The 13,932-nt window shown below is 38.6% G+C and overlaps 1 protein-coding gene across 1 annotated transcript in view; it reads right to left on the bottom strand.

Annotated features, from left to right (window-relative positions):
* Nucleotides 1-769: 769 nt before the first annotated feature.
* Nucleotides 770-13,932, bottom strand: part of LOC127413460 (cohesin subunit SA-2-like) — a 39,282-nt gene continuing 26,119 nt past the window's right edge. Inside the window, 13 exon segments of the mRNA XM_051650632.1 lie at nucleotides 770-2,400; nucleotides 2,670-2,796; nucleotides 6,528-6,641; nucleotides 6,865-7,093; nucleotides 8,661-8,866; nucleotides 9,217-9,345; nucleotides 9,442-9,590; nucleotides 9,826-9,927; nucleotides 10,024-10,163; nucleotides 12,151-12,264; nucleotides 12,267-12,324; nucleotides 12,418-12,510; nucleotides 12,637-12,717. Of these exon segments, the coding sequence (XP_051506592.1) occupies nucleotides 2,278-2,400; nucleotides 2,670-2,796; nucleotides 6,528-6,641; nucleotides 6,865-7,093; nucleotides 8,661-8,866; nucleotides 9,217-9,345; nucleotides 9,442-9,590; nucleotides 9,826-9,927; nucleotides 10,024-10,163; nucleotides 12,151-12,264; nucleotides 12,267-12,324; nucleotides 12,418-12,510; nucleotides 12,637-12,717 (1,665 nt within the window). The 3' untranslated portion in view covers nucleotides 770-2,277.

The raw sequence follows: 13,932 nt of genomic DNA, 5'->3' as shown, positions 1-13,932 counted from the left end.
TTGTTTTATTTTTATTCAAAAACTTACTGTCTCCAGACAGATACAAATCAGAAACATTACAGTGGATAACAGAGGACAGGGAAACGGTTATGTATATGAGTTTATACCTCTGAACAGGGAAGTGATATTTTGTTTTAAATGTTAACAGAAAATAAGCACTAGAAAATTACGCTTTACGTTTAAATGCATGTTTATTTACACAATCTTTTCAGCAGTTTTATTAATGTAGTGGTGAGAAACATAAGAGTTTTAGCCCAAGGGCATTTACTTAAAAAAATTCAGAATCTGTCTGCACACCCTATTTTAAATAATTACACTCATGCCATTTCAGAAATATAGTTTATTTTCTGAAGAAAAAGAAATCCAAATGTACCTCACATAAATGTTTAAACATGGAAGATTTCGGTTTTGACAACCACCTTCTTTTCCTTTTTTAAAACAAGGATGTTTTAAGGCCAAGGCATGGAATGATTAAAAAGTATAACCCAGACAAAATGTGCATGTCTGTAATACAAGTTAATGTATTAGTCAAGCTTCATAGAGCTGCCGAAAGCAATACTGTAACATATATGATCTCATAGGATGTTATTATGTTACATTTTTAATATTTCATTCTGGAAAAAAAAAAACAGATCTGAAGTAGAATTGTCCATGATTTTTAACCAAACTAATTTACAATTAGGAAAAATGTGAAAACCTAAAAACCTTTTAAGACTGGAGAAAGAAAAAAAAGAAAAAAAAAAGATTTTTAATTTTTTTTATACATATATATATATATATATATATATATGACTTATCTCAAAACTTTACTAGCTGCATGGCTACACACATTCATGTTTAGACATGTTTTTATACATTTCCAAACCCTCTGAACTCTAATTTGGGTTTTAAAAATAAAGAAAAACAAAAATAAAAGCACAGTTATAAAATCAGCACCAATTTATATATGTATATAAAACTTTATTTAAATGTAGATGCCTACAAAGCTCTAATCAGGGAGAAGAAAATCTCCACCAGACAAACTACACTAAGTTTAGTTTTAAATAGAGACAACACAATGGCATACTGGAGAGTTTTCCTCTTCTTTGCTTGATCTTAGATTTTAGAGGGACAAGCGAGCACATCTAATCTTTGGATAAGCCTTGTGACTCTGCGGAAGAAGAATTATACTCCTTTCTGTGCATCTCCACAGGGTGACTGGGAGTCTAAACGCCTGATTTACTAGGGCAGTTGGCACATAAAAACAGTTTTATTGGCGCCAAAAATGTAACAAGTCCACTGAGTATATACCAATCGCTGAACATGTTACTGAAATTGCTCCAAACTTTACTCATGCACCAAAGGCAGTAATAAATCTGTCTCAGGGTGTTTCGATTTAAGCTTCGTATTGTGTCATGATCTTTACGGTAAGAGATATAAAGACCTGGAGGGTTTCCTCCATTTCACATATTAGATAAGAATAAAATATATCAATACTCAATATGATGAGCAAAAACCTGCTTATAAATTACTACTTTACACCAGATTACTCACTATTACAAAAGGGCTATACATAAAGTTTTCTTTAAGTTAAAAAAAAAAGAAAAAACGCATTCACCCCGTTTCAAGAAATACCACAATTCTAAGAGATCTTACATATGTTTCTTCAAACATGATGACGTTCAACTGTGATTATATATATATATATATATATATATATATATATATATATATATATATATATATATATATATATATATATATATATATATATATTATACTTGTGTATGGCTAAGGACAGTCCGAGATTTCACCGCGTTCAGTATTTACCTTCACTGTTTTGCATGATGAGGGAAAGCCCACACAATGATTGCAAAGATTTATAATAACGTTTTATTTATCTTTCAGTTTATTAAGTGTCAATGGTACGAGCCGATTTGGATGCCAATCACTGCATTAAATTTAATTCTCTTTAGAGAATCAATCTGAATTCACGCAAAATGTTTCTTCATTTCACACTCCTCCAATTATAATCTTAAAACATGGGCACTCCCAGGACCTACAAGACAAAATGTTTAAATTTCAAAAATCAGTTCAATGTTTAGTGTTACCAAACAAACGTTTCATTTAATCATTAGTCCAGATCGGTCTGATTAGTATTTATTATAGTGAGATGCTCTCCCTCTTTCTTTCTCTTTTTGCAATAAGGGCAATTCAACTAAACAGAAATCACTCCTCCTAGTCCCATCTATTGATGATCTCTTTCATGTCCTCAGAGGTGGAGTGAACAAGTCCACATTACCGCTGAAAAGCATCATAACCCAGGAAATGAGTGCTTCTTACAGACTCATCCATGATGGAGGAAGGGTCAAAAAAGTCAGGCTTCAGTTCTGATCGCTCTCGTCGATTCTTCGATGGGGGCTACAAGATGCAAAAATGCAGACAAAGATGAGATTTGCAATAAGGTGAATTTAATCAATTAAAAACAGCTAATTTAAAGGTTTTTCTGAAGAGACTGAAAACAGAAAACAGTAGTAGATCTGGTTCATGCCCAAATAAATATGGCACAATTGGCATTTTCAATTAGACTGAGGCAAAGCCCCAAAAACCAAAATATGTTGCCTACTGACAGCAGACAACAATCAATTTATATTTTTTTAGTGAAAGATAAATTAGCTTAAGCTTATTACCAGATCAATATCCATGGTGTCAAAGTCCATGCCTTCATTGAGATCCTCAATCCGGCCTTCTGATGACATCATCACATCTTCCACAATAGGTTCCTCATCATCCTCCATTAGACCTGTTCCTTGACGGCTACGAATATGGGGAGATTAGGAAGGAATATTTTTTAAACAATCACACAATGCTTTATGCATATATATGTATGTATATAATTACAAATATTAAGCCCAGAGGCCTGTTTCATGAAGCTAGCTGACCAAACTCAAGAGTTTCAGTGTAAGTTTAAGGTTGACAAAACCAGATAGAGCTAAACCGGTTCACTGATCTCAAGACGCTCGCTACAAACCTTCACTACAAACTGGTAAAGCTTGGAGAGAATTACTTCTTGTGACAAAGTCAGCATGATTTCCTTCTGAAGATCAAGAGATTATGAATAATTGAAGACTAAACATTTACACAAGAAGAAGAAACCAGTTCTACAGCTGAAGTTTTAGGTGACTTCTGGAAAATGTAGCGGAATATAATGTGTAATTACATTTATTTAGGTTTACAATAAGAACACATGGGCTTAATTATTTTAAAAACTTTTATATTCATTTAAATTAAAAGCCTCATTTAATTTAATGCAGTGCAAGACATGTCACTTTGTGTGATAGCCTACAAAATAATTTTAACCAGAGTTTAACCAGAGGTTCTCAGCATCACACAAAGCATACAGGTACAGTTAGTATGTAAAGAAATACAAAGAAACTCATATGCTGTCCAAAAGATCTAATCACTCAAATACACAATATCTTAATATGTAGGCCTAATACTTACACTGATCAGCCACAACATTAAAACCACTGACAGGTGAAGTGAATAACATCGATTATCTCCTTACAATGGCACCTGTCAAGGGGTGGGATATACAGGTGCATCTCAATAAATTAGAATGTCGTGGAAAAGTTCATTTATTTCAGTAATTCAACTCAAATTGTGAAACTTGTGTATTAAATAAATTCAATGCACACAGACTGAAGTAGTTTAAGTCTTTGGTTCTTTTAATTGTGATGATTTTGCTCACATTTAACAAAAACCCACCAATTCACTATCTCAAAAAATTAGAATACATCATAAGACCAATAAAAAAAACATTTTTAGGGAATTGTTGGCCTTCTGGAAAGTATGTTCATTTACTGTATATGTACTCAATACTTGGTAGGGGCTCCTTTTGCTTTAATTACTGCCTCAATTCAGCGTGGCATGGAGGTGATCAGTTTGTGGCACTGCTGAGGTGGTATGGAAGCCCAGGTTTCTTTGACAGTGGCCTTCAGCTCATCTGAATTTTTTGGTCTCTTGTTTCTCATTTTCCTCTTGACAATACCCCATAGATTCTCTATGGGGTTCAGGTCTGGTGAGTTTGCTGGCCAGTCAAGCACACCAACACCATGGTCATTTAACCAACTTTTGGTGCTTTTGGCAGTGTGGGCAGGTGCCAAACCCTGCTGGAAAATGAAATCAGCATCTTTAAAAAGCTGGTCAGCAGAAGGAAGCATGAAGTGCTCCAAAATTTCTTGGTAAACAGGTGCAGTGACTTTGGTTTTCAAAAAACACAATGGACCAACACCAGCAGATGACATTGCACCCCAAATCATCACAGACTGTGGAAATTTAACACTGGACTTCAAGCAACTTGGGCTATGAGCTTCTCCACCCTTCCTCCAGACTCTAGGACCTTGGTTTCCAAATGAAATACAAAACTTGCTCTCATCTGAAAAGAGGACTTTGGAACACTGGGCAACAGTCCAGTTTTTCTTCTCCTTAGCCCAGGTAAGACACCTCTAATGTTGTCTGTGGTTCAGGAGTGGCTTAACAAGAGGAATATGACAACTGTAGCCAAATTCCTTGACATGTCTGTGTGTGGTTGATGCCTTGACACCAGCCTCAGTCCATTCCTTGTGAAGTTCACCCAAATTCTTGAATCGATTTTGCTTGACAATCCTCATAAGGCTGCGGTTCTCTCGGTTGGTTGTGCATCTTTTTCTTCCACACTTTTTCCTTCCACTCAACTTTCTGTTTACATGCTTGGATACAGCACTTTGTGAACAGCCAGCTTCTTTGGCAGTGAATGTTTGTGGCTTACCCTCCTTGTGAAGGGTGTCAATGATTGTCTTCTGGACAACTGTCAGATCAGCAGTCTTCCCCATGATTGTGCAGCCTAGTGAACCAAACTGAGAGACCATTTTGAAGGCTCAGGAAACCTTTGCAGGTGTTTTGAGTTGATTAGCTGATTGGCATGTCACCATATTCTAATTTTTTGAGATAGTGAATTGGTGGGTTTTTGTTAAATGTGAGCCAAAATCATCACAATTAAAAGAACCAAAGACTTAAACTACTTCAGTCTGTGTGCATTGAATTTATTTAATACACGAGTTTCACAATTTGAGCTGAATTACTGAAATAAATGAACTTTTCCAGGACATTCTAATTTATTGAGATGCGCCTGTATTAGGCAGCAAGTGAACAGTCAGTTCTTGAATTTCATGTGTTGGAAGCAGGAAAAATGGGCAAGTGTAAGGATCTGAATGACTTTGACAAGGACCAAATTGTGATGCTAGATGACTGGGTCAGAGCATCTCCAAAACAGCAGGTCTTGTGGGGTGTCCCCGGTATGCAGTGGATAGTACCTACCAAATGAGGTCCAAGGAAAGACAACTGAAAAAACGTAATGCTGGCCATGATAGAAAGGTGTCAGAACACACAGTACATTGCAGCCTGCTGCGTAGCCGCAGACCAGAGTGCCCATGCTGACCCCTGTCCACCACCGAAAGCGCTTCCAATGGACATGTGAGCATCAGAATTGGACCATGGAGCAATGGAAGAAGGTGGCCTGGTCTGATGAATCATGTTTTTTTTAGATCATGTGGACAGCCGGGTGCGTGTGCGTCGTTTACCTGGTGAAAAGATGGCAGCAGGATGCACCATGGGAAGGCAGGCCAGCAGAGGCAGTATGACGCTCTGGGCAATGTTCTGCTGGGAAACCTTGGGTCCTGGCATTCTTGTGGATTTTACTTTGACACTTACCACCTACCTAAAGATTGTTGCAGACCACGTACACCCCTTTATGGCAACGGTATTCGGTGATGGCAGTGGCCTCTTTCAGCAGGATGATGTGCCCTGCCACACTGCAAAAATTGTTCAGGAATGGTTTGAGGAACATGACAAAGAGTTCAAGGTGTTAATTTGGCCTCCAAATTCCCCAGATCTCAATCCGATTGAGCATCAATGGGATGTGCTGGACCACAAGTCCGATTCATGGAGGCCCCACCTCGCATCTTACAGGACTTAAAGTATCTGATGCTAATGTCTTGGTGCCAGATACCACAGGACACCTTCAGAGGTCTTGTGGAGTCCAAGCCTCGACGAGTCAGATCTGTTTTGGCAGCACGAGGGGGACCTACACGATATTAGGTAGGTGGTTTTTATGTTGTGGCTGATCAGTGTATAGGCCTAAAATTAAATATGCAAAATTAATTTTTAATCTTAAAATATAAAACTTAATCCATTAAATATATATTTCTATGTGGAGCGAGAGATACAGGTGGAGTGACTTTATTGCATCAGAGATTAAACTTTACTTACAGCTGATTGGTTCAGCATCTGTTGAGATCTGTTACCCAGAATAAAACCTGCTCTGGAGCAGGTTAGCCATGTAGCACAAGTTGCTATGGCGATGAACACATTGGCAAAAACTGACTGTCTTCTTGAGACCGAAAATCCAGAGGTTGCTCAAACCAAACTCAAACTTGCACTGAAACCGTCTTTGTGAGACAGGCCTCTGAGATCGGATACAATGATATTTCGAGTGGGATTTCTCTTACATGGCATGCTGAAGATTGCTCCTTAATTTGGCATAGTTCATAGCTCTCTCCTGCTGCTGTCTGGCCACCTCCTCTTGCTGCTGTCTCTGTGCTAGCATCCAGGTGACTTGCGTGCTGTACAACACAATAACAACAGACCTCAATTTTATCCTTCAATCATTTCCAAACTATAAGCTAACTAACCCACAACAACATTTCATTATGATAAAATATCAGTACAGTTCTGATATGTGACAGAAATTATCTGTATGGTTTCTATGATAGCACCTCAAACTGACCAAGTAAATGTTAATAGTACATGAGAAATTTGGTTTGCTTTGAGCATTCATGTGCTTACTTGTAGTCCATTGGTGTGTGGTGGTGTTGTGGCTGCGGAGTCTGAGGGTGTGTGTGCTGTTGTTGCTGCTCAGGGGTCATTGTGTACACCCCCATATAGCTATCCTCAGGACGCAAGCGTTTGGGCTCTCTCATGACGGTGGAGGTAAGGTGGGGTGAAGGCATCATAACGGGCGTCTGCATACTCTGCTCACGGCTCATCCATACCTCACTGCTGCTACTGCTCTCCTCTGTGCAAAGAGAGTAGGAGAATCAGCAAAACATCCAAAATAAACCCACAAGGTTAAAAAGTCTCCTGTAGTCTACTACACATATTATTGACCAATCAGGGGCCTAATTCCATTGGCAAAATATAACTTGGTATTGCTTAAGAGTTTATCATTTGCTTGGTGATGAACAGTAGGGTATTGCTCGCACAACTTTTCAGGTCATTTTATGATATTTGGATTTAAGCCAAATAATATTGCTCAAACTCAGGCAATGTTAAATAACATGCAATATCTGCTACTTTGTGCGGCAACACAGGCAATTTACACCAACAACTACTACAGCATAGAGAATAATATGATGAGTGCATGGCTGTGAAGGGCCATTTTAAACAATCACCCATGCTTAGGGGTGCTCACACTTCTATGGCATGAGATCTACTTTTTCATTATGCCACTACAATAAGATCTACCATGTATTGTAGGCAGTGTTGTCACAATACCAAAATTTCAGTAGTCGGTACCTGTGTACCAGTGAAATTTGACAATTCTTGACCAAAACTAATACTAACTATTTTGTTCATTAGGTAAACATTGTTTTAAGTTCTGAAGCAATTATTCAGGACAAGTAAACAACAGTAATAAAATAAGAACTAAGAAACAAATTAAGAAAACAGTGCTTATGTTTTCTAACAGCAGTATCAATATGTATTCAAGTATACGTTCAGGAATAATTAAAAAAAAAATTCTACATTCTAATTTATCATAAAACATAACAGATCACAGGTTTTCACTGCATGATTATAATACATTAATATTTGTAAAGCTACTAAAGTTTCCCAGCCAAGAGCAATAAACAGTCTTGATTTCTTGTTATTGTTGTTTGATTGATATTAACGTTATAGATGGGCAGGTCTATCAGGCTTGTACGTTTACTTTAGACATAACTGATCATATTTTAATTACTACCTCGCCCCAAGACAGGCATTGTACAGTGTACCGTCACATATATACTGCTATACCCCCACACACACGTGCGCACACACACATACAGAGAGAGAAGGAGAGAGCGAGAAAGCAGGCTTCTGTCAGTCAGACAGTGCGCGGGGGGAGAATTTCAAAAACGAAGAATGGCAGGGGGATGGGTCCTTTATATTGATGAGAAAAGTGATACCTGATTGGTCAATAAAATATAACCCAACCCTAACTCTACCCATAAACCTAACCCTATACAATCAGGTATCGTTTTCCTTCTAAATATGAATGAGCCTTTCCCTGCCATCCTGCGTTTCTGAAATCCGTGCGCAGGGAAGCCGATATAAGGAAATCAAACGTGATCTTAAAGATTATCGTTATTTGTGTAGTTTAAATCACTTTCTCTTATGACCTGTTATCGAGATCGACCAGTGGTTGTGTTGCGATTCGCCAAAGCAATATATAGTAAAAAAAAACAAAAAACATTATAATCAGCAGCAGCAATACAAGATGTTAAATATCATATAGTCATGTAAATGTTGTTTAAAATACAGATTTAAAAAATAATCACAGATGAAAATTTTGTCTATAACTTCTTGAACTCAAACTGTTTTACCCTCAGGTAATTTCCTCTTGCCAGTAGCAGGCTTTGCCTTCTTGCTCCTGATGGAGGAGCCCCGGCTGCTTATGCCACTGACCACAGACATGGTGTCATCGTCACCCCCTGCCTGCAGTGAGTTCCTATATGAGATGAGCGGCAGCCAGCAGTCCTCTCTCTGCAGGGCCATCTGAAACGTCATGAAGCGCTCCAAATACATGTGCCTTTACATACGGAAGGGGCAGAGAGAACAAATATTAGATCCAACAGCACTATGGTTCGCAAGTTTTTCCTCTACAAAAGAGCAATATCTAACTGATTAAATATTTTAGAAAAGAACATGACAAGAAAAAGTTACATTCACAACAGAAATTTCCATGACCCAAGCCTGGGAAACATCATTTGAAAATTCCCTGATATTTCCAGGTTATCCATTACAGTGAAAGCATGACTGTATGCACCATGCATATTACATAATAAAATACTATGTTGCACAATTAACAAGGCACAAGGTGTCTTTATGTAACTCGTGTAATTAGAAACATAACAGCAGCACTCTGAAATGTTTCCTTACACAGTACGCTTGTCTTGACGCATGAGTTTGGATGAGAACTCGCTGAGGATGTCCAGAAATGCCAGGTTCAGGGGCGGATGTCCCTCACCCTGTGGATTCGGTTCTTTGAAGGAAAACTCAATACCATCCCTTTAGACAAAGAGCAACAAGGGGGGTGAACACACAACATAACTTCATAGACAATCAGTTCTTCCCCCAAGAGAAAAGTGTATAGAAGAAGCTTACTTGTGTAACATGGCGATAGCTTCTCTGGTCTTGAGCTGATCCAGGCCAAAGGTCAGAGAGAAACGGCGAGCGAGCTCTTTAATGCCACAGAAGGCCGAGGATGAGCGGTCAAAGCTGGGACCCAGATCTGACAGCATCTCATTGAATAGCTATGGACAGCAGTGGGAAAAAGACACATGAACAACCTGCTTGAGCAAAAACCAGAAAAAGGAAAATTGTGAAAGGATTTTAATCCTAGAAACCAGTGTTGGAGAGTAACTAAAGGTTTCCAAAATAAATATCCGTTTTCAGTATCAAATTACTTTAAATATAAGTAGCTTATAGCTTTGCAAGTAGCTTCCCAAACACTGGTGGAAGCAGATTCAAAACATCATAGCCACTGACCTGTTGTAAGCTCAAAATGAGTGTCTTTGCACACTGGATTTTGTCGATCTGTCTCGTCTTGCTCATAGTTTCCTTGATGATGTCACCATAGTCATTGTAATACTGGATGAAGAAAACAACAGAAATATCTTTTCAGCTGAGCTGTGGATGTTAATCAATTGAAAACCCTAAAAAGAGTTCAAGAATGAAAAAACTCACCCTCATATATTGCTTAAATATATCTGCACCAGTGTTCATCTCAACTACATTGTAGATAATGAGTTTGCAATATGCTGCCAGCAGGTTTCGCCTCTTGTGCAAAGCTTCAATTTTTCCTGCTTCATCATCCTGCTGCCCATCTGCTCAAATATAAAACAAAAAGAAAACAGAAGTGGAAATACTGGTGAAGAATGTCCATATTGTTGCATAAAGTCAGTTCACTTTGCAGCCATCACAGCAACGTCCCAAGGCAGCAATTTTCTATGCAGGCTATAGACATTTAAGTACAGCTATATACCTGAATGGAGATAGACTGAAATCTCAAAAGTGCAAGTCAAGATCACAAGCCAACAATATACACTGCCTGGCCAAAAAAAAAAGTTGCCGTTTGGATTTAAATAATTAGATACTTAAGAGCCTATGATTGGATCATTATTGCAGTGATTAATATGTTTCAGCTGGCAACAAGTCTTTTAACCCTAATTGATGCAGTGTGTAGCTTCTCATTTCTTAAACAACCATGTCAGAAGACATATCTCGTGGAAAAGAAGGTTTCAAAAGGGGCAAATTATTGGCCTGCAACAAGCAAAGAAAACAACTAAAGAGATTGCTGAAATCACTGGAATTGGGTTAAGAACTGTCCAACGCATTATTAAAACCTAGAAGGATAGTGGTGAACCATCAGCTTTGTGGAAGAAATGTGGTCGGGAAAAAATCTTGAATGATCTTGATAGGAGATCACTAAAACACTTGAAGTCACATTGTAAAAAATTGACAGTAGAACTCACAGCTATGTTTAATAGTGAAAGTAAGAGCATTTCCACATGTGCAATGTGACGAAAACCTACAGGATTGAGACTAAACAGCTGTATGACCACAAAAAAGACAATTGTTAGTGAGGCTAATCGGAAAAAATGACTACAATTAGCTAGGGAGCATAAAGAGTGGACTGCGTAGCAATGGAAAAAGGTCATGTGGTCTGATGAGTCCAGATATACCCTATTCCAAAGCGATGGGCGCGTCAGGGTAAGAAGAGAAGCGCATGAAGCAATGCACCCGTCATGCATAGTGCCCACTGTACAAGCCTCTGGAGGCAGTGTTATGATCTGGGGTAGTTTCAATTGGTTAGGTCTAGGCTCAGCAACATTATGCGGCAATAAAATGAAGTCAGCTGACAACCTGAATGTACTGAATAACCAGGTTATCCCATCAATGTATTTTTTCTTCCCTGATGGCACAGACATATTCCAGGACGACAATGCCAAGATTCATCAGGCTCAAATTGTGAAAGAGTGGTTCAGAGAGCATGAGGAATCATTTTCACACATGAATTGGCCACCACAGAGTCCTGACCGTAACCCAATTCAAAGTCTTTGGGATGTGTTGGAGAAGACTTTACGGAGTGGTTCGTCTCTCCCATCATCAATACATCTAGCCCAAAAATGTATGCAACTCTGGATGGAAATATATGTTGTGACGTAGAATAAGGTTGTCGAAACAATGCCACAATGAATGTGTGCCAAATGCAACTTTTTTTTTTGGGCCAGGCAGTGTATATCAAATTCAGCAATAAAATCATATTTTGCTTCTTTAAATAAAATACAAAAAAAGTTTTCAGATTTTTTAGTCTAACTAATAAGCATGCATTCTGTGGTAAATAAAAGATGGTGCCTCTCAGTTAAAAGACCCAATTGCCTTTTAAATAGGCAAGGCTTCCATTTCTACAGCTGAAATATTGAGCTTAGCAATTTCCCCAATTCGTATTTTTCTACAACTAGTCCGTATCATTCCATTATACTTTCTCTGGAATATGGCTGCAAGCAGCTTGTTCTACAAGGACACTTTCTGCCTTCTTGTGGTCATTTGGGAACATTGTTAGTTTATGGCACATGAAGGAGCACTAAATTGATATCGGTCCAAACAACTCTCCTTTTAAAACCCGTCAATTTATCTCAATTAAAGCTCAGTGCACAGCGGTATTAAGAGCCGCTGGAGGCTCTAATGTCTTCTAAAGCCATAACAGTCTTACTGTAACCTTTCATCATTAAACAGCCAAGGGCGCTAAAACCACTCAACAAAGCCTGTTAACTCCAGCTAAAAGTGATTATGTCTGAAGCAGCCATAGACCTGTGCTGCTGCTATCTTCATCCTGGTCAATGAAGACATGGTCCAGGATAAAATTAAGAAGGTCAGACTGCAGGGATTCCTCAGAATTGTATACTAGGGGCTCCAGAGCTTCCCTCCCCCTGCGATAATCTGATGGCTGAAGATCAACAGCAGGTCACAGAGGATGGTGAAGGCCTGAGGGAGAACACAGTTATGTACAGCCTGGTTTAAGCATGAAGGATGGTGTGAGGTTGGCCATAATGACTGGTTGTGATCTATGATATGAACCTGCTCTTTGACAGCGGTGTTGACGCTGGTTAGGTAACGCTGGCACATCAGACAAAATGCCCTCATTTGCTTCCTCAGAGTCACCATGTCCTCCTACAGAGACCAAATATATCGTTAACATCTGACAAACTACAGTAAATTAAGAAATAAAGAGGAAGAAACAAATGCATATAAATCATAGCAACAGGTTAACAAAAAAAATAAATAAAAATACTTTACCTTTTTAAACATGCCCTCTGAGACCTTGGCTAAGTGCCAAAGAATGACATAATGTGTGCACTGCAGAGCATGAATGACAATCTAAAAGAGTCCAGAGAGACAGAAAATTACCCTAGATTCATGATGCACAAGCAAATTTCTGCACCACCACACAGAATTGTAAAAACAACTAGATAGGTAAGGTTTGTCACAGGGGAAATGGATATGGGTGCAACTTCTGCTGAAAGTCATTCTACAGATTTCGCTAGCTCTGACACCAAGTTATTTTAGACCCTGTTTAAAACTGGTATTAAGATGGATGATCTGGTTGCAAATGGTCAGTGCTAAATATAGTTGTAAACGGGGTGCAAAACATTTAGTTATTGGATCACAAAAAAGCACATACAGAGGTAGTCAAAAACGAATGTGACCACATGGCATTTGAGGTGTAAACACCGTCCTGAATGATGCGTCCTGTACGGAAGCAAAGCGCCACCTCATAATCAACCGCTGTGCTGAACAACATGCGGATTTAAAAGGAGTAACCGTCCAATCGGCCAACTTGAGAAAGCTATTACATACTTAAGCACGAGAACTTTGCGGCTCTTCCACAGTGTGTCTGTCTGATATCAACATGTAGGGTGACAAAATGACAAGCACACAAATCTGAAGTTGAACTAACAGAGGTACTTCACTAAAACAACAGATAATTTTCCTCAATGTTACATTTGTGCTTAAATTAAATTTCAACTGCATCTGGGAGATACAACGCGCCGGTTTTGTTTGCAGTTTATTGTTGTTCAGTAACACACTGATATAGGGATTGATGTATGTCATCATGAAATCAGACACCCTCTCCTCGAAATCCCAACACCGCAACGAAAGAATGAATGGATGTACACTGCAACAACAACTGTATTTACTTGATAACGGAAGTAACGCCAACATTTCGAGCTAAGCATCACGGGTCGTAGGAAAAATGTGGATACATACTGAAATAAAGGCAATAGAGAGAGAGTTAAAGCAGATTAAAAGCCTTGTTTACATTTGAATTTTTTGACAGTTGGAGTTTGAATAATCTTGGCCCCTTTGAACATTACGTTGAAGTCAATGGGATTTTGGGGATTTTTGATCGGCCGCTGTACCAACATCGTAAATCTGATCAGTAAGCAACCAGAGTCAGAACAACATGAAGGACTGTGCCAAGTTTGGTGGATGCATCTTTAAAGCTCTAGGAGGAGTTACAGTCAAAACTTTTGATATCTGTTTAGGGATTTTGAAAAAAACCTAAACAATGGGTCTGTTCCAAAACATAAG

This window comes from Myxocyprinus asiaticus, chromosome 22, assembly GCF_019703515.2.
Source record: "Myxocyprinus asiaticus isolate MX2 ecotype Aquarium Trade chromosome 22, UBuf_Myxa_2, whole genome shotgun sequence".
NCBI classification, from domain to species: Eukaryota; Metazoa; Chordata; class Actinopteri; order Cypriniformes; family Catostomidae; genus Myxocyprinus; species Myxocyprinus asiaticus.
The sequence above is the reverse complement of the archived record's forward strand: the minus strand, read 5'-3'. Positions and strand labels throughout refer to the sequence as shown.